The sequence below is a fragment of the Neolamprologus brichardi genome, chromosome 11, assembly GCF_056152115.1.
Source record: "Neolamprologus brichardi isolate AB-2024 chromosome 11, ASM5615211v1, whole genome shotgun sequence".
Taxonomy (NCBI): domain Eukaryota; kingdom Metazoa; phylum Chordata; class Actinopteri; order Cichliformes; family Cichlidae; genus Neolamprologus; species Neolamprologus brichardi.
The window spans coordinates 20,491,562-20,511,803 of record NC_142114.1 but is presented as its reverse complement, the minus strand read 5'-3'; the positions used below and the strand labels follow the sequence as shown (position 1 = coordinate 20,511,803).

The window sequence follows — 20,242 nt, the reverse complement described above, 5'->3', positions numbered from 1 at the left end:
GGCTATCTAAAAGTACATGGTTTACCTCACTGGTCCATGTTTGGTCTGCTAGTAAATCTATCATTCTAAAAGCCGATGACAAACCAACTATTCTCAGAATACAGCTTCAGAGATTGTGATTTGAACTGGGGTTAAGCCAAATCCTCTTTGCACTACAGTATTTACACCAGACCGCCATACTTCCTTAAAGAGTAACTCAACAGTTCCCTGACTTTACTGACCTCTAGCGGATTGGCTTGTCACTTCACACGTCGATGGATAGGTTTACCCAAACACTTTGTGAAATCAGTCTCTGGTGAGCATACATCAGACCACATCCAAGCCAGGCTCTCAGCCTTTCATATAGTCTCACAATGGGAGGAGTTTGTGGGGTTATCTTCAGTTGAGGTTGGCGATTATGTCAGGGCTGTAACACATTAAAACATGTGAAAACAGCTTATGAAAGTGAAAGCAAACTCTGGGTAGAGTGTTAGAGAAGTGAAGTTAACAGATCTCTGTAGTCTGTTTACCATATATGCTTGAGGCTGAGAGCTTGGTCTAGTGTGCCAACCATAGCCTAGTGTGTCTTTCTGAAAAACTGGTATAGGGTTTCGGTAATTAACAGGAAGAAAGAGGTTGGGGGACTATTTTTACAAACCCTGCCCATTTTCTGACAGGAAGTTTTCTGGACCTTTGGGCACACATACTACACCATACCAGCTGTCATGTGTTGCACTACCTTGGGATAAAACATAGCAATCAAAATATAGACCCAAAGGGGGCAGCAAAATCTTAAGTTACTCTTCATTTTAAGTTGTTTTCATGGGAGTTTGAACCATTGTCAACTTTCCATGTGAAGTATCTTCTCACTGCAGTGGCTGCTGTGTATAAGAGCGCTGTTTTATAATCACCTCAATTTGGATTTGAAAGAATTTAAACCAATGCGACACAAACCCCGTTACATCTACGTCACTTCTGGTAAGATATTTGATCTGGACTTAAGTTAGTAAAGGGTCTGGCTAGCTCTCCTCTTGCTTGAGTAAAACTGAGGCAGAATCAGACAGTGGGAAGCCTGGTGTTTTTGTTTATATCCACTAGTAGGTAGTTATTTAAGACATTACCTCCCTATAACCCTTAGTAGGGTAGTAGTTCAGGAACACCAAGCCTGCACGGAGGAGCATGTAGGTCTAGCTAGCTAATCAGCATTTTACTCCCGTTTTACAGGAGAAGCTGACTGAGTCTTTTACACCCAATTAATATATATGTAAAATTATTCTAAAGCTTTTTTAAAACTATCATAATTATTTATTTTCATCCAAAAGTGCTGCAGCTTCTCCTTCCGCTCCGATTGAAGCCTCGCAGCACTGAATGTTCTAGTAGACAGCAGAAAATTGGCAAATATCATTAAAAGCTACATATGACTTGACAATACATTGGGGTAATACATTTTTAACATCAAGGTACTCATAATACTTTATACATATTTGCTTGATAATTCATTGTAATGTAATTTAATATGGATGCAATGCGACAGAAATATTGCAACCAAAAGCGAACAATATACAGTGCATACTGTACAGGTACACAATATAGGAACCGATGTTAAATGTGAGGTTTTTTGGGGGGTTTTAAAATTTCCTCTTCCTTGTATGATTTTCTTGTGGGGGTTTTGTTTTTTTCTTTGGTGCACAATTAGCCTTTTCAGAGCAGAAGCCCGTTGTTGTTAATGCCAAAACCAATGCAATATTACTCTGCACTAATCGTAAAATGCATTAATATTTGTTCTATTCAGTTTAATCACTTTTGAATATATGTTTCCTATTTTATATATATTTTGAATTTTCACAAACTACACACAGTTGGTTGCTGGTTGGGGAAAAAAGATACCTCCGCTCTTTAGGCTCATCTCAGGAATTACCAATCTGAAATCTCAGGGAATGCTTCAGATTGATTGGAAGGAGTCATGGGGTGTTAGTTCAAGAAAAAGCAGGGATTAAAATGCTCATTCGCATGATGTGAGGTGTGCGACAAGGAAGCCAAAGTGAATGTCTTGGTGCAACAGTTTCAGTTTTTTACTATAATACAGTTTTGATTATGAAAACAATGACTACATGATGATGATGTGAAATGATTGTTGCTTTTTGACTCTTTCATATGTCCATGCACCCAGTGTGATGATGTTCTTTATATTTTTTCCTCTTTCAAATAACTTGCCAATGATATACGATATGAAGAAAATGTTCGACTATTATTGTATTTTTTTTCCTCTATAATCGTTGTAGATGGGTATATAGTAGAATATTGTAAAGGGGCTGGGGTTAGTAGTGTATAATCCGGTGTTGTCTCATCCCAACACATCGATCTTTGGTGTTTCAGACTATCAATGCTCATGACAAAAAGAATGTGTGTCACGGATTGTTTCATACTCTGCTGTTAGTCTTCAAAGTTTGACGGTTGCTAAATTGTTTTGATAAACATTTTTTTAAAAGGATGGAAAAGGTGGCGTGCTGAGAGTTTATTTTTCTGCACACTTTGATTTTTGAATTTACCACAACTGCAGCGCCAGTATGTCATCAAAGTGTCGCACTATAATCACTCACACTCTAACTGGTTTACAGGAATTTCAACACTGACCAGTAAGGGTAACTGAAAGTATTTTGTTTTCAAAATATCACTTGGAAACTAAGGAAGGTCATTTCAGACTTCTGATTGTAACAAACCTCTTTGGCCCCTCAGTGGTGTGCTGTTGTGATTTTATTGTCAGGTGTTGGGTTAGATAGGCTTTAAAATCCAAGGACCCATGAGACTGTGTGCTCAGAGTAACTTTTGAAGCTCATCAAGGCATCCTGTAATACAGTAGTGTTAACTTTTTAATGGTACATCTTACTTGTGACCATCAGCCATTTAATTTGTGGTGCTGTATTTTATCAGGTAATGGCTACAGCTACTTTTAGAAAGTGATGAATGTATCAGTGTTTGTTTCCATAGAACTACACTTAACTTGATCTCAGGCAATTTAATGGCAAGTCTGTCAACGATGAGCAGCATGTAGGATTTTCAAAGTATTACTGTGATTATGTTTTATACATTATATGTAAAGATCTGCTCCGTTTCCTAATAAATATGTTAATATTCATGATTTTTTTAATGCCTTCTTACTCCAATCACCCAGTCACAAGACTTATCACACTCACTAAAGTATTAACAAAACTTAGAAAAAGTACCAGAAGCACAGTCTAAAGGTTTTCCCATACATGAAAGAGTTTTCCATTGACAGAATTAAATTAGTTGGTACTTAAATATCACCTTTCTACTCAGTAGAGTGCTTAAAGTGCTTTCTACTACAAGTCTTATTCTCACATTTATTCACTTTTATCTATGCCTAGGTGTTTGCTCAGATTCACACACACTTGCCTGATGAATGTAACTCATGTTCAGGAACTTTCCCAAAGATGCTTCAGCACTGGAGGAATCCACAATATTCTGATTGGTAAATGGTCCACAGATTCCCATTGGTAGTGAGGTACCAAGATGCAATGCTGAATCCTGAAGCAACCTTAGCACTGATTAATTGCACCTTGCAATACAAGGTTGGACACCCTATTTCCTTCAGAACTGCCTTAATTCTTTGTGGCACTGATTCAACAAGGTAGTGAAAACATTTTACTGACATCACAATGACATCATAGCACCACAGAGATATTGCACATCCATGACTCAACTTTTCCATTCAACCACATCCCAAAAGTGCTTTATGGAACTGAAACCTTGTGAGTGTGGAGGACAAGTGGAGGAAAGCAGTCTGAGATGATTTGAGCTTTATCACATTGTGCATTATCTTGCCTGAAACAGCAATCAGAAGATGGGTGGATGTTCCTAAGGGAAAAGAGAGTCAAACTCAGTACTAGCAAAGTGTACCTAGAAGAGAGCTCAGTAAATATATTTAAGTAGGCTAAGAAATTCTGTGGAACTTGAGCACGTTACATCACAGTATTGTTGTAATCCCCCATGTCTCGTGTATTTTTGACATTTCCCTGAAGTGAAATACTGAAAAAAAACAACAACCAGTTCCTCATATTTATTTCATCCAAAAAAGGACCTTCTGACCGTGTGGAGAAACGCGGAGTTCATCTCTCATCCAGCAGGGGGCAGCTCTGTGTTTACATTTTCAATGACACAACCTGACGACTACAGTCCAATATGGCCGTAGTATGAAGAGTGCAAGCTCAAGTCTGGCTTTAAACTACAAATATTATTAAATAGTCGGGTTGTTTTAATACTTTACAGCTTTGTCCCGAGTAGAAATGTGGGTGCCACTCTACGCAGTCTGTCTAAGAAGCCAGAGAGTTTGCAGACGAAGCGTCGCTGCAGCTGTTTCACAGTGTTTCAGGCACAGAGACGCTAGCGTTTCCCACTTCAGCCATTCAGCCGGACTCTCCGCACAAACATGCAAGGCACTTGTGTACAGAACCCACGGAGACCCTTCCCGAGTCGTTCAGTAAGAATATCTGGCTAAACAATAAGTGTGCGTATGTTTCTGTGACTGTGGGAGTGAAACGGTTACGGTTAAAATGTGGCTAGCCTCGCTCAGGACATGCTCCCACAGTTCCGGTGTAAAGCTCAGGTGTTTTGTCTTATAAAAGATATACAACCTATTATTGTAAACCTCAGTCTCACCTTTGTGAGTCCTCGACTCTTCTTCTTCTTTCTTGAAATTTGTGGCGGGAAACAAACAACGAGTCGCTGCGTTACCGCCGCTCACCGGTATGGAGTGACAAAAACAGGAGGAAAACATTTATGTCTCTATGTAAAGATGTTAAACGTGGCTCGATAGCAACGCATTCCTGATTTCACTTCTAGAATATCTAGAGCCTCATTTCCCCTTTTCTTATCCTGAGGATTTGTAATCATCTGTCTTCCCTGTCTTTCTAACACTTTTGACTTGGCAGAAAAATGTAGGACCCTTGGGTCTCACAGTCTTTAAGTCTGTCTTCCTGTGCAGTGCCTGCTCACTCCTATATCCAGCTGTCTATTTTATATGATCTATAAGTGGCTCTGTGTGGTGTGCTTATTGTTTATTTCTTTTTCATGGTGTGTTTGTTTCTATATTAATGCAAGCACGTACACTTCCTCCCAAGCACGTAGCCTTACACTTCCTCCCAGGCTCGAGTGGCACTCCCAATCTCGTTGTATCATACTTGTATGTAATGTAATAAAGGCATCATCTCTATTTTCTATTCTATCCATTGAGCAAAGGCCCAGTTTTGGTGATTTTGTTACTGTTGACTAATTAACTAATTTATTATGGACACCAGTAGAGATGAACTGTGTCTTGGGCTTTTAGTCTATCTGTATTTATAAAGCCTGCCACCTAACATAAGACAACATGTCATGCAAGCTTACATGAATAGTGACTGATTGTGCAAAATGTATTTTTGGCAGGTTGGAGGGTGTAGAGCTTCCTTCCTTAGGTGCAAAGGATGTCTTGGTTAAAGTGCTGGCTGCCCCAATCAACCCATCAGACATAAACATGATTCAAGGTACTTGTAAGCAGGTAGTAACAGTCATTCATCAGGGCAGTTTAATGTGTGGCATCATGATCAGGTCATTCTCTGATGGGGTTTTTTCCAGGTACTTATGCTATCCTGCCGGATCTCCCAGCTGTTGGTGGCAATGAAGGTGTGGCCCAGGTTGTAGAGGTGGGCAGCCAAGTGAAGTCCCTCAAGATAGGAGACTGGGTGATTCCGAAAGATGCTGGTTTAGGTAAGGACTCCACAGTTCTCAAAATGAAATCTTCAGAGTGCCACTTTAGCTCCCAGCTGAAGGTGGACCTCCTCCTCTGAGCCTTTAACTAATCACAATCTCTGGCCCCCACTGCATGCTAAAGTCTATCTCTGGTAAACATTGAGCTCTAAGTGGCGGGACAGCACCTTGCACGGTGTGTGAATTTGAAAATAAAAAAAACATTTTATAGTGCTTTGTAGACTGTTTCCCTCTGTGATCAGGCACATGGAGGACACATGCAGTGCTACCTGAGGAAGATGTTATCTCTGTACCAAATGACATTCCACTGGTGTCTGCTGCCACACTCGGGGTGAATCCCTGCACCGCTTTCAGGATGCTCTCCGACTTTGAAGACCTCAAGCCAGGTAACTAATCGACTCATAGTGGATTATTTCCTTCTCACCAAATTTCAAATCTTGGATTATTCATAGCGGTGTAGAGGTACTATATTCCCACAGCTTAAATTATTTTTGCTTTTACAGCAAGACAGACGAACCAATTTTAGAAGTAAAAAATAAAGCAGATTAGAGGGTGCATTATTTCATTCTAAGTATTTGTGGCCAGCATGTTACCATTTGTCCAATCATTTCTGATGTCCTTTTAGGTGATTCTGTGATCCAGAACGCTGCCAACAGCGGAGTTGGACAGGCTGTCATACAGATTGCTGCTGCAAGGGGAATAAACACTATTAATGTTATAAGAGACAGGTGAACTCAATTCTTTCATATTAATGCTTTTTTTACAATATCGATTTTCTTTTTTGAAGACTAGGGCAAATTTCTTGAACCCTATGGGGATTTTCCATCTTTGTAATAAAATTCTTCAATGTGCCTTCACTTTCAGGCCAGAGTTCACAGAGCTCAGTGATAAGCTGAAGGCTATTGGAGCTAGTCATGTAATCAAAGAAGAGGCCTTGAGGAAGCATGAGATTAAAGAACTCTTTAAGGTCTGTAGAGATATGATCTTGTAGTTCGTCCCTGCTGGTGAATGAACGTATCCAATTTATGAATATATTTTATAGACTTGTCCGAAGCCCAAACTAGCATTAAATGGAGTTGGAGGCAAGAGTGCAACAGAACTTCTCCGTCATCTACAGTGAGCATACTTAATAATCTCTATTAGTATTATACAATGTAGTTGCACTGTAGAGAGCAGGGAAAACCCCAACTCTATGTACCCCAACCCAGATTTCTTCCATTTATTTCAGAATCGGAGGGTCAATGGTGACGTATGGGGGAATGTCCAAACAGCCAGTTACTGTTCCTGTGGTAAGAGGATAACTGCATTTGCCGTTTTTACACAGTTTCACACTAGACAGAAGAGTTGCATGCATCATAAGTGTGAGGGTGGTACTGACACTTTTCAGCCTCTTAGATGCAGCTAAGAGGTTCCCAAAATCATGAACAGTCATTTTAAAGTTCCCTTTCACAAATGTGAAATATTGTATGTTGATGTATTTTTTTGCTGTTGTTGCTGCTCTTTCTAGAGTGCTCTTATTTTCAAAGATGTGAAGGTTCGAGGATTTTGGGTAACACAGTGGAAGAGAGATCACTCTCATGGTAAGTAGGCATGGAGTTTCAGATTGTTTGAAATTAATCTAAAAAAGATAAACATTTCCCTGGGATATTGTTTTTCCTAGATGGAAGGGCATTTAGAGCCATGCTGGATGAACTGTGCTCCCTCATCAAGCAGGGAAAGCTGACAGCTCCCGCCTGCACTGAGGTGGGTCTGCAGCAGTATCACGCAGCTCTGGATACTGCTATGCAGCCTTTCATATCAACTAAACAGGTTTTGGTCATGTGAACTAGCTGAGTGTCAACTAACCACCGGATGCTTAAGAACACTGCATGCATATTTGGGTGAAACCAGAGAGCTGTGACATTCTTGCTGATATGTCAAACAAATCCACATTCTCAATAAAAGTGTATTCACATGAGGCTCAAAGTCCAGCGTCCGTCATGTTCTGTAGTGACACTTTACAGCGTTTACAGGCAGCTATCAAAAGATTATTAAGTCATTATAACAAGATATGAAATGCCAGGAGTTATCACAGAACACAGATAATACAACTTTATCTTATAATATTTTCAAAACTGATTGCTTTGCTTGGAAGTTGCATGGACAATGAAAGTAATGTTAAGACATTTATTATATATAAAATCCTGATTTAATCGATTTTTTTAGCTAATGTGCATGAAATTCATAAGATTGAGTTTTGGATTGACAACAAGAAACAGTAGAGTTTACACAAATAAAACTATGGTAGCTGACCTTTAGAGGCACAAGAATATTGTGTAGTTTTGAAACAAAGTATTCAGCCAGTACCCATAAATCAAGGTCAAGGGGCACACCAAAGATTACTGAAGACAAAGGTTGCATTTTTCCATAGTTTAATTACACACTGGAGCATGACTCAATTCATTTATAGATGTAATATAACTGAAAGTATGAAAATGCATTATTATAGTGCTACATGTTAAATAGTGACATTTAAAACAAATACTTCCTGCTACTTGATGTCTCTCTTGAATTCTAATTTAAAGAATGAAATTCATTACAAATGTCGACACCAGAAAGCTATGCTCAGATTCCTCTGCTAAAAGTGTGCAGTTTTTAAGGTGGAATGTCATACAGCCAGTCGGAAAGTCAGAGGGGGAGTTTGCATTGCTGAATAGGTCAGTGATACACGTGTGGACATGATTTTTATAGACTTTTGAAACAAAAGATTATTGCATATTTATAAATTCTGAGAGAGAAAGCTTATATGTTGGTTTAGGGAAACAATAAACCCATACTGAGTTCAGAGTTAGTTATAGTTCAAAATAGTATTGAATTAATTACTCACGGGCCACAACCAGACTTAAAGCCACGGAGATGAGTGGCAGGAGGCCACCATAGATGAAAACTGCCCCCTCCTTAACGAGGCAGTGTTCATACCTGTCAAAGTCTACCTCTCGTGCTGCGCACACGTGGTCAACGCGGCAGTCGCTGTCACAATCCCTCAGGTCATAGTTCACAGAGTTGAAATCATAGTACTTCTGCAGGTAGCGGGGGTCATCAGCTACACGCTTTAGAACCTCGTGCATGGAGGCTGGAGAGGCATCTGGTACTCTGAAACTCTCTGTGAGGCGATACTCTTTCTCCCAGCGTCCTGTGGCTACATTAGCACGAGTAAGGTTCAGGTAATAGGTCACCACATCCTGCATGAAAGAAAGCATGTGGTTTAAACACAGAAAGCAAACAATAGAAGCATTACAAGATATTTCTGAAGGTTTTACAATCTTTTAAAATACAAATATATATTTATATAAGTTGCATAAGAGCCTATTTTTAGGCTCTTAATTGCTACTTTTGACTGCCCCGTTGCCACAAGGAGTGTTTCACATGTTTGATTTGGCGGAGTTTTACACCGGATGGTCTTTCTGGAGCTACAATACAAGGGGATTTTTGTATCTGGCTGATAATGAACTAGCAACCGTTCACTTGCCAAGCAAATGTTAACCACTACACCGCTAGAGGAACATAAATGTCTAATGAAAATTGTAAAGGCCAAAACTTGCCTTGACTAGCAGTGTTTCTGTGTCATATTCAAAGACACGAATCCCAGGATTGTTCGCTCCATCCTTAACTCCAGGAAGTGTTGTTTCCCACGGTGTGACACCAGGGCTGAGGAACATGGTACTAATGGGAGAACCTGTAGAAATGGACAAGATATCAGCTCTGATAACAACAGTATTAGTGTGTGTTAATGTTAATGCTGGATATCGGAGACGCATTCCGGCTAAGTGATAAACAGGTAATACTAATACAAGGTGAAATGAGTACTATTACTGCAGTGTGGCTTACCCTCTGTGTTGTAGAACATACGGAAGCTATCAGTGTGATGATGGCCAAAGAACTGGCCTTTTATGACAGAATGATGCTTCTTAATTAAATCCAAATATCGCCGGTTGAACTTTGGTGTAAACCATGGTTTACTTCTTTTCTTCTCGAAGAAACCTGGAGGAACGTGGCCAATGATGTAAACCTGATAAATCAAACAATACAGAGTTAACTAAAATCCAATCAGGACCGAATCTCTTTTTTGGAGGGGCAATTGCTTATACAGGGATTGTTTTCATTACAAACACCATCTTTTACTGAGCTCTAGTCCCTAACATCCAAACATCCATGAACAAGATGAGATACTTTGCCTTCTCTTTGTTGTTGGTTGCCTCTGTAAGAATCTGATCTGACCAACTAAACTGGTCCGCTGGGTCATCCATGTTCGTGGTCAGCTTGTTCTGATCATAGTAGAGATTGGTGTTAAGGACCAGCATCCTGAAACCAGTCTGATTCATGAGCTTTTCTGTGTAGTATCCACCTGTGCAAGAGGCACATCCCAGATAATGTGTGTTTAAATTTTTCCTGTGCATCATAAGCTGATGTATTCATTTTTTGGAAAGTAATTGCACATATATTTGTAACTATTAGAGAAAGCCTTCTTCACCTTTTTTAAATGTTTCTTTTGACTTTGGATCCAACCAGCCTTGCCACATTTCTGCTATTCGGTCATACATAGAGCTTGGGGCTGCAGGAAGCTGACTCTTCGGGTGGTAATCATGGTTCCCCAGGGCTGAATACACTTTAGTGTCTAAACAAGACAATAATGTATAAAAGACATTATTTATTAGAAGTAGCCAACACTGTCGTATGTGTTGCCCTTGCATGTTTCCGCCTGATTTTGTAATTACTTGGAAACACTCGATTTATGATGTCAGTGAGGTTGTTGATAATGTTGAGCACTGCCTCTTCTCCCAGATCTTTATTATCAACATGTGGAGTGTCATCACTGAGAAGTAACACAGCAGATTGTTTCAGGATTAATTACAGTCAAACATTATGTCAATACCAAATACTAATCTGAAAAGATAATGACTGTAAAGGCAAACAAGCATTTCTTTCCCCAGATATAGTCTTGAGACTAGCACTGTCTTGCAATATTCATTAAAAAAAAAAGTAACATACCCAGTCCATACGATGAAGTCCGGGTTTGGTAGAATACTCTTCATTGCATAAACAGAAGAGTTGATCAGGTGCCATGGCGAGTCACAAACATAGTGTCCAAATTTACCAGCATTGGCTGCAGGTCGTTTTCCACTGGATGCGCACACCAGTGCAGGATTGTTGTTGCTCAGTTCGTACGTTGGGTCCCAGTGGAGATCCGTGATGTGCCAAAAGTTCCCTGTGTAAGAACGATGCGTAATGGCATCTAGTAAGTTACTCCGAGATTAAGATATATACTTGATTTATCTGATGCTTACCCGAGAGCGCAAAAGCCTCTTTAAAAAGAAAGCAAGACAGAAGCAGCCATACTGCCGACATGTCGAAGACTTTGAGAGGACGAAACATCCGACAAAAATCAAGACCTGGTTTAAAAGGTATGCCGTAAGTCTATAAAGGCGAAATCATGATAAGATACGACTTGTCATGACGCGTCTGAGGCTTGAAGGTGTTTGGATCCCTATGTGCAGGTGATACTTCGCTATCAGTAATGAAGTTCAACCGTCACCCTGTGATGCAAGACTACGTTTTAGCCTGCATACAATTAAATAAAAATAAGTATCAAAATAAATCTAAAGACAATAAAAAGCTTCGGCTGAGAAAAACTCTATACACACTTATCTATGAAGCTATTTAAGAGTCGAATTCCTGCTTGTAGACTACGCCTAGACTATTTTTATGTGGACTAAATTTAAATTTAGTAGACCACCTTTTACAGTTACCTTATTTGGGCATGCGCTGTTTAAGCATCCAATAAATATACATACATTCATAGCAGGAGTATATAGACACAGTATATTAAAACACATCTACGTGCGAATGTTTTCGCTGTTACACTGTAATATTTCACTAAATACAAAAGGATTTTATTCATGGTGCCCTTGCGTGATACTCGTGTTTCCCCAAATCGACGCTGTTATAACTGTGGAGAATCTGTTTCTCAAGCTGATGATGCAAATAAAAATTGTTTTGCTTTGTTTTGGTTTTGTTATTATTTGTTTCGCTTATTTCTCTTTACAGTAAAGGGGCATTTTGGGGAAAAGAGTAGTTAATCATCGTTGGAAATTTTGCATTGTCTGTTTGTTTTTGATAAACGCAGCTATGGGTTTGCAAATGTTCTTTGGAAATGATTTATTATAGCAATTGCAAAGCCGCAAAAACGCGCGTGAGCACGTAGTGCTTCGGAAAGTTCAGGAAAGCAACCCTAGGACTCTTTCAAAATCATTCCCTGATGTTTCTCTTTCAGGCAGACGTAACTCCCAGGCTATGGACTGCTTCATTATGTAATATAGCCAATAATAATAATAATAATAATAATAATAATAATAATAATAATAATGTTAGTACATGTTAAACAGTTGGGACCAGAGTTGTGCTTTTGCATTGGTCAGTCTTGGCACTAGAAGAGGAAGGATAGCCTGACAACCAAAAGTTAGGGCTGAATTACCTCACTTGGAAGATCTGCGTCATCATAGATTTCGCGGGAGTTCCGCTGTGCGCCTGCGCTGTACATTGAAGCTTGCGCGCGGAATTAAACGAGGAAGAGGACCAGAGAAATACGTTTGGCTACATACTTTACTGCACGTAACATTTTACACCTTAGTTTAAAAAGTTAAACAAACAGCGGAAGCATGTGGAATCAGGGTGAGTTGTATTTCGACACCGTTGTGTTTATATAGCAGCCATATGGGCTCGGTGTCGCTGTGTTGTTTCGGTCCACGTTAGCTTGACTACAGACGTCTTTGTTATTGTGTGTTGAATGTAAGTGAAGGTGGGTCAAATGAAGATCATGTTTAATAAACGATTTCAATGACACAGTTGTTTACCTCTTTATACATTTTCAGGAGGGTACAGTGAGTCCAGTATGGCTGGGGGCTACACTCAGTCTCCAGGAGGATTTGCATCACCTGCCTTATCCCAGGGGGGAGAGAAAAAGGGGGTCTGTACTTATATCTACACTTAAAAGTCGGAATAATTCACTAAAGACTTGACACAGAAATAAATCTGTAAAAATTGTGCTGAAAACCAGCAACACCATACCTTCATTTGCCAAATGAGACATCCCCTCTTTGTACACATGTTGACTTCTGTATAGCGATGGAAGCACAAAATGACAGGTCTCTGCTGCACGACAGTTAACCCATTTGTGTTTGGGTGGATGTCTTTGCAGAGAACACGTGCCAACCAAATAATCCCCTGCACAGTGTCTCAGCTAATGTCTGCTTCCCAAGCCGATGAGTCATTCAGAGTAGGAGATGTGGATGTTGCCCAGGTGAGCCAAACCATTCATTTAGTTCACTAACCAGTTACTTTTTCATCTCTTAATAGCATTAGTTTGGTACTCTGTAATACAGGTTTTTTTTTTTTTACTTCTGCAGTTGAACAACCGCAACTTTACACTCCCTTTTAAATACAAGTTACCTTTGTTTACAGAAATTATGTTGAATATCCATCTATGTCGATTGTACTATTTTTTTATCCTTTTAAATGTTTAAAATAAACATCTATCTAACAGTCAGACAAAATGCAGAATTTTAAATCATTTTATGTTCATTTTGCAACATGGACGTAATAACTATTCTAATATTTCCAGATTTCATAATAATTGTGGTCTGTGTCATAGGTCACCATTGTGGGGGTCATCAGAAGCACAGATAAATCCATGACCAACATCCAGTACAAGGTTGATGACATGACAGGCGCTCCCATGGATGTGAAGCAGTGGGTAGACACAGAGGTAAGTATCCACCATCACAGCTCTGCTGCAAGCTCAGTCTGTATTGAAACATGAGGTAATTATGTGTATATAAACTCCATTACATAGTGAGAAAGCTACTATACTATAATATCTGTTTAGCATTACATTTCTTTAAGTAGAAGGCCAAGAGGAAAGGGCAGTAGTAACACAAATCCTAAGGAAAATTAACTGGAATTGGATGAAAAGGATCAAGTATGTGCTTTTTATTTATACAGGACCAAAGTGTGGACAGCACTGTCCTTCCCCCAGGAACATATGTCAAAGTATCTGGAAATCTGCGCTCTTTTCAGGTGAGTTTAATATCTGCCACCTATGACCGCTTATTAGTTTAAAAGTGTGGTTGCTATCAAACCCCGTCCACCGTCTACTACAGGGGTGTCCAACTCCAGGCCTCAGGATATGTCCTCCAGAGAGGACACATCCTGCAGGTTTTAGATGTGTCCTTGATCCAACACAGCTGATTTAAATGGTTAAATTGCCTCCTCAACACGTCTTGAAGTTCTCCAGAGGCCTGGTAATGAAATAAATCCTTTGATTCAGGTGTCATATCTAAAACCTGCAGGACACCGGCACTTGAGGCCCTGCTCTACTAGCTTACTTGGTGGTTGGGTTGGCGTTCTTCAAAGTCAATCAGCTGCTTCCCGCAGCCAGACTGATTCCTGCTCCATTGTTAACTGCAGCTGGTGGAGTAATGGCTCATGTGCTGCTCCAGTGAGCTCACAGAACCTAAAGAGCAGAAAGAGAACTAACAGCCAGCTGGAGTTCCAACAACTGGATGAGACTCACCAGCAGCTGATATTGCTGAGTTAGTTATTTATCAGTGAGGTTTATTGTAAAATTAAATAAAAAAAGAATATATTTGCATGCGGATAACCAAACACACACACACACACACACACACACACACACAAACAGACTTTGAATCAATTGGAAATGGTTCATTTAAAGTAAATGCTAACAACATTTGCACAGTACCCAGAATCAAAAAGGAACTTATGACTTGCATCATGATTTCATTGAAAGGCTACATGACAATGTAAAATTTTCAAGCGGCTGTATGATTTCTCAATGCACAAACATTTTTGACAATCTCATATTTAATCTTGTTCACATTTAAACATTTATTGACCTTTGTGTGTGTGTGTGTGTGTGACATGTGTCTAACATGTGTCTAAATTACACTTGGGCTCCACTAAAGAAGGCTTTTACACCTTTACCAACATAGATTTGTTTCGTCACTTGAAATACTTGAAGTGGATGTTGCTCGCTTTAGTTCCTCTCTGAATTCATGATGGCGTGTCTATTTTTTTGTGCCTTCCTTTCTTAGAACCACAGGTCTGTTGTGGCATTCAGCGTCAGGCCCCTGGAGGATATGAATGAAATCACCTCTCATATGTTAGAGGTTGTCCAAGCACACATGGCACTCAGCAAGCCTCAAACTATGGTGAGAAATGACGTGCTTATACCTTCACAGCCTTTAATGGTGGCTAAACAAGTGAAAAAGGGAAGTTGAGATGGGTTCTATGAATACCACTTCTGTTAAAGATTGCTTAGTTTGTTTGCCAGATTACTAAGAAACAGTACAGCGTTGTCACATCTTTCAGTTGTATTTGTGCTAAACGTTGTTGCCGTAGCAGTGTGAGAGTGAGCTCCTACAGACAGATCACAGACACACGTGATTTCAGTGAATGGGTATAACAAGCCAAGCCCAGTCAACACCTTATCTGACTTCTACGGCCTGGCTATTTTTTTCTTTTTGTTTTATGTATTAAAACCATAATTCTAACAGCTTTGAGAGATGATTTTAAACACATTAGAGGTCGTACAGAATGATTGTTTTGTTTTAAATGGCTTAAAAAACTATTTGCAGTCAATATAGAAACACATTAGAAGTGAAACTGAGTAATGACATAATAAAAATTAAGCTTTCTAGATAACTATTACTTCTGCAGCGCTGCAAATTTACTTTTTGTATCCTATGTTCCATAAAGGGCATAGTCTGCTTCAGTATACATGGATTTAACGCTCATCAATCCCTCTAATACTCTGTAGACTGCCGGAACCTGTGAGGTGAAACTCAGACTGTTACTGCCACCAATTAGGCTTCACACTCACTTGTTTTAAGTGCTCTATGTTTATTTATGAAATTGACCAACAGCCTGTTATACAGTGGGGCAAAAAAGTATTTAGTCAGCCACCGATTGTGCAAGTTCCCCCACTTAAAATGATGACAGAGGTCAGTAATTTGCACCAGAGGTACACTTCAACTGTGAGAGACAGAATGTGAAAAAAAAATCCATGAATTCACATGGTAGGATTTGTAAAGAATTTATTTGTAAATCAGGGTGGAAAAATAAGTATTTGGTCACCTCAAACAAGGAAAATCCCTGGCTCTCACAGACCTGTAACGTCTTCTGTAAGAAGCTTTTCTGTCCCCCACTCGTTACCTGTATGAATGGCACCTGTTTGACCTCATCATCTGTATAAAAGACACCTGTCCACAGCCTCAACCAGTCAGACTCCAAACTCCGCCATGGCCAAGACCAAAGAGCTTTCGAAGGACACCAGGAAAAGAATTGTAGACCTGCACCAGACTGGGAAGAGTGAATCTACAATAGGCAAGCAGCTTGGTGTGAAAAAATCAACTGTGGGAGCAATCATCAGAAAATGGAAGACATACAAGACCACTGATAATCTCCCTCGATCTGGGGCTCCACGCAAGATCTCATCCCGTGGGGTCAAAATGATCATGAGAACGGTGAGCAAAGATCCCAGAACCACACGGGGGGACCTGGTGAATGACCTGCAGAGAGCTGGGACCAAAGTAACAAAGGTCACCATCAGTAACACACTACAACGGCAGGGAATCAAATCCCGCAGTGCCAGACGTGTTCCGCTGCTGAAGCCAGTGCATGTCCAGGCCCGTCTGAAGTTTGCCAGAGAGCACATGGATGATACAGCAGAGGATTGGGAGAATGTCATGTGGTCAGATGAAACCAAAGTAGAACTTTTTGGTATAAACTCAACTCGTCGTGTTTGGAGGAAGAAGAATACTGAGTTGCATCCCAAGAACACCATACCTACTGTGAAGCATGGGGGTGGAAACATCATGCTATGGGGCTGTTTTTCTGCCAAGGGGACAGGACGACTGATCCGTGTTAAGGACAGAATGAATGGGGCCAAGTATCGTGAGATTTTGAGCCAAAACCTCCTTCCATCAGTGAGAACTTTGAAGATGAAACGAGGCTGGGTCTTCCAACATGACAATGATCCAAAACACACCGCCCGGGCAACAAAGGAGTGGCTCCGTAAGAAGCATTTGAAAGTCCTGGAGTGGCCTAGCCAGTCTCCAGACCTCAACCCCATAGAAAATCTGTGGCGGGAGTTGAAAGTCCGTGTTGCTCGGTGACAGCCCCAAAACATCACTGCTCTTGAGAAGATCTGCATGGAGGAATGGGCCAAAATACCAGCTACTGTGTGTGCAAACCTGGTAAAGACCTATAGTAAACGTTTGACCTCTGTTATTGCCAACAAAGGTTATGTTACAAAGTATTGAGTTGTATTTTTGTTATTGACCAAATACTTATTTTCCACCCTGATTTACGAATAAATTCTTTACAAATCCTACCATGTGAATTCATGGATTTTTTTTTTTCACATTCTGTCTCTCACAGTTGAAGTGTACCTCTGGTGCAAATTACTGACCTCTGTCATCATTTTAAGTGGGGGAACTTGCACAATCGGTGGCTGACTAAATACTTTTTTGCCCCACTGTAAATGGATTGGCTAATAATAGCCGGGGGTACCTTTCCGTTTGAGATACATGTCTTTTTTTTTTTTGTGTGATGAATGTGTATCAGGCGGTCGTAATCACATTTTCAGTGTCATACTTTTACATATCTGTCTCTGAAGGTTGTTCTGTATCCTTTATCAAATCTATGTATAATGTTGAAAACGTGCAATTTCATTCTCTTTCAGTCGGGTGCCGGAGGAGGAATGAGCAGTAGCGCCATGCCCATGTCACGACCCACCATGGGAGGCATGGATGGGAATGTAGGAGGCTATGCAGGTGCCAATGACATGACCAACAATGGGTTAAGTGCAAACCAGAATCAGGTGAGCCTAAATAAATCAGACAGCGGTAACAAGAAATTTACAGTTCTTAACTATCATAGATAAGCTGTGGTGAGAAATGAAGTGGAAAGAACAGCTATTACACCCGCTTATTTATGTAAACCCAAACAGTGATCGTTGACTCTTACATCCTGTCTTCGACTTCTTTGTGTGAACTGCATCAAAGATTTGTTGTTTTAAAAAAACATTTTCAGAAAAAGAAGTCCGTAGACTGGAACATAGCTTCTTTTAGCAGTGTGTGTCAGCTTGCTTACCCTGTCGACTTTTATCTCTCAAGGTGCTGTGTTTGATAAGAAGCTGTCCAGAACCGCAGGGTATTAGCATTCAAGAACTAAAGAAGAGACTCGGCAGCATGAGTATTGCTGTGATCAAGTAAGTTTTAAAGTGATAAAACAATATAAAATGAAAGTTACTTTTTGACTGTTGGAAAAGTAGAAAAGCTCTTACATACACTGAAACAGACCAAGAGGCAAACAGAGCTGCATCCACTTAAATGACATTCACATTATTATTTTACTTTTTACGTTGGGTTTGTACCGTCATAAAAAGGATGGTTTCAAAAAGAGAGAAGCTCACACAAAATTACAACATACATTTTTCCAAATAGCAAAGAGATTTTGCAACAAAGTTTCACTACAAAATGAATTCCCACAAGTTAAACTCTCAACCCTTTATCTGCAAAATGGACTTGGTCTGAACAACACAGTCACTGGAGGTACAACACTATTAAACAAACTGAAACCAAGAGAGAAGGCCTGTAGTGGCTAAAGTGTTTTGGTTTTTTTGGGGGGTTTTTTACAAGTCAAGAGTTAACACATTATTTGTGATGGAGAGTTAACTTTAGATGTGTTCTAGCAAGCTGCTTTAATGCTCTAAAACACTTTTTAAAGGACAAGCTGAATGCTTTCGTTTGGCATCTTGATATAAGTACGGTAGCTTTATGAAGGGATGGCGAGTGTCAAGATAACAAAGTTTCCTCCTTATGTTATTACGGATCAAGACCACATTGTCTTTGTCCTTCAAGGCTTACTGTTTGGGTCAGTTTATAAAAACTTTGCTCTCAGTTACTTTCTTTTGGTGCATCCCACTATGCAAGATTTGAGCAGGGACAGTACAACCTACAACTTTTTACAAAAGTTTAAAAATAATAATAATAGAAAAATGCAGTTACACCCTTTTGGTGTTAGCAGTACATACGTTATGCAAACTACAGGAAGTGTATGTCCAAGACTTTAGAATGACCCGAGTGAAACACCCACTGCATGCTAATTTGGTAGTTTTGCTTTGTTTTCTGAAACTGTACCAGAGTGGAATTTTGTATTAGATTTTTTTTCTTTTATTGTATTTTTTTTAAAGAGATTTTCCTTTAGTGTACAGGAAATGATTTGTCTACTTGGTACTCAGTTTACAAATATTTTATTTCATGGTATTATTATTATTACCCTTCTAATTTCTTTTTAATTAGATTTTTTAGCACTTCTAAAATGCTGTTTACTTTTGCTTTAACAGACAAGCTGTGGAGTTCCTTAGCAACGAAGGTCATATCTTTTCCACCATCGACGAAGATCACTACAAATCAACTGACAGTGATGACTAGACTAATTCATCTTGTTACCTTCAGTGAGGTTACGTATTTGAAATAATTGGTACATCATTTATTACTGAAGGCTATCACATAAGTAACAACCTCCCTGAGTCTATAATGCCACAGAGCTGTGCGAAATGCTGCAAGTCTGTCGGCACTGTGGTCTATGTTTGTTGAAGAACACGTGGTTTACAAATGGTGAAACTCAAGGTTTACACATCCTGTATTCCTGATGTTGCTTCAGCCATTTCGCCCGAAAAAGTTTCTGTCACTGAGATTATTGTTGGCAGTTACTACTTTCTTTCTGTTTATGCATCTTTCTTCTTCTGTAAAACATCTTTCTTTCTTTCTTTCTTTCTTTCTTTTTAAAGATTTGGAACATAAGTAATCCAACTTTTTTTTTGTCTATGTAATTTAGTTTTGCCAAAATAAATTGATTATTCAAAATGTATTTTTGTTCTGTCGGTTCAGTTTATCAAGTTGTATAAGCCCCTTTTTCTGGTATAGTATACACACACATGTATGTATGTATGTATGTGTGTGTATATATATATATATATATATATATATATATATATATATATATATATATATATATATATATATATATATATATGTATATATGTGTGTGTGTGTATATATGTATATATGTCTATCAGCGTGGGGATTTTGTTTTGTTTTTTTGCATTTTAGAAAAACGAACATGCGTAATTCACATTTGCTTTCACACATCTAGCTGTAAAACCACAAGCTGACTTTAACACTTATCTTAGAGTTTCACACACATTTTTATAGATAATATAAGGTCAAAGTTTTACAAAGTTGGAATAAACCACATAGGTCCAGTTTCATATAGAAATCATACTTTATGATAATGTCTAATAGAAAATTGAAATCAACCACACATTTACATGCAGTGGAAATAATCTTTCAAAGAAAAATGGCACAAAATGGATTGT

At 39.3% G+C, this 20,242-nt stretch overlaps 3 protein-coding genes across 4 annotated transcripts; 2 read left to right on the top strand and 1 right to left on the bottom strand.

The window, feature by feature from the left end:
• Positions 1-4,165: 4,165 nt before the first annotated feature.
• Positions 4,166-7,701, top strand: mecr (mitochondrial trans-2-enoyl-CoA reductase). Its single transcript, XM_006791674.2, has 10 exons — positions 4,166-4,477; positions 5,422-5,519; positions 5,611-5,742; positions 5,985-6,128; positions 6,368-6,470; positions 6,607-6,709; positions 6,785-6,858; positions 6,971-7,031; positions 7,250-7,322; positions 7,403-7,701. Exons 1-10 carry the CDS (start codon positions 4,284-4,286, stop codon positions 7,564-7,566), a joined length of 1,146 nt encoding a protein of 381 aa, XP_006791737.1. The 5' UTR covers positions 4,166-4,283; the 3' UTR covers positions 7,567-7,701.
• Positions 7,702-8,125: 424 nt separating this feature from the next.
• On the bottom strand, positions 8,126-11,482 carry smpdl3b (sphingomyelin phosphodiesterase acid like 3B). The gene is made up of 8 exons (XM_006791671.2): positions 11,067-11,482; positions 10,771-10,987; positions 10,497-10,594; positions 10,253-10,396; positions 9,957-10,126; positions 9,610-9,790; positions 9,324-9,457; positions 8,126-8,963 (listed from the first exon to the last, which is right to left on the bottom strand). The coding sequence occupies exons 1-8, from the start codon at positions 11,152-11,154 to the stop codon at positions 8,601-8,603; spliced, it is 1,395 nt and encodes a 464-aa protein (XP_006791734.1). The 5' UTR covers positions 11,155-11,482; the 3' UTR covers positions 8,126-8,600.
• On the top strand, positions 10,898-19,734 carry rpa2 (replication protein A2). Of its 2 annotated transcripts, none has more exons than XM_006791672.3 (9): positions 10,898-11,183; positions 12,651-12,745; positions 12,977-13,078; positions 13,430-13,543; positions 13,780-13,854; positions 14,892-15,008; positions 17,543-17,680; positions 17,976-18,070; positions 19,208-19,734. In XM_006791672.3, the coding sequence occupies exons 1-9, from the start codon at positions 11,126-11,128 to the stop codon at positions 19,293-19,295; spliced, it is 882 nt and encodes a 293-aa protein (XP_006791735.1). In that variant the 5' UTR covers positions 10,898-11,125; the 3' UTR covers positions 19,296-19,734. The 2 variants fall into 2 exon arrangements, with proteins under 2 accessions (XP_006791735.1, XP_006791736.1); XM_006791673.3 differs by lacking the exon at positions 10,898-11,183 and adding an exon at positions 12,283-12,450.
• Positions 19,735-20,242: the final 508 nt, after the last annotated feature.

What these genes read in the sequence shown, in the direction of transcription:
- mecr (XM_006791674.2), top strand. Translation starts at nt 4,284, where the DNA reads ATGTGGGTGCCACTCTACGCAGTCTGTCTAAGAAGCCAGAGAGTTTGC. An exon ending in CTTTGAAGACCTCAAGCCAG is followed by an intron (nt 6,129 to 6,367) that starts GTAACTAATCGA and finishes ATGTCCTTTTAG; the next exon opens with GTGATTCTGTGATCCAGAAC. An exon ending in GAAGAGAGATCACTCTCATG is followed by an intron (nt 7,323 to 7,402) that starts GTAAGTAGGCAT and finishes TGTTTTTCCTAG; the next exon opens with ATGGAAGGGCATTTAGAGCC.
- rpa2 (XM_006791672.3), top strand. Translation starts at nt 11,126, where the DNA reads ATGTCGAAGACTTTGAGAGGACGAAACATCCGACAAAAATCAAGACCT. An exon ending in GAAATCTGCGCTCTTTTCAG is followed by an intron (nt 13,855 to 14,891) that starts GTGAGTTTAATA and finishes TTCCTTTCTTAG; the next exon opens with AACCACAGGTCTGTTGTGGC. An exon ending in TAAGTGCAAACCAGAATCAG is followed by an intron (nt 17,681 to 17,975) that starts GTGAGCCTAAAT and finishes TTATCTCTCAAG; the next exon opens with GTGCTGTGTTTGATAAGAAG.
- smpdl3b (XM_006791671.2), bottom strand. Translation starts at nt 11,154, where the DNA reads ATGTTTCGTCCTCTCAAAGTCTTCGACATGTCGGCAGTATGGCTGCTT. An exon ending in GACTTCATCGTATGGACTGG is followed by an intron (nt 10,595 to 10,770) that starts GTATGTTACTTT and finishes GTTACTTCTCAG; the next exon opens with TGATGACACTCCACATGTTG. An exon ending in TATGTTCTACAACACAGAGG is followed by an intron (nt 9,458 to 9,609) that starts GTAAGCCACACT and finishes CCATTTCTACAG; the next exon opens with GTTCTCCCATTAGTACCATG.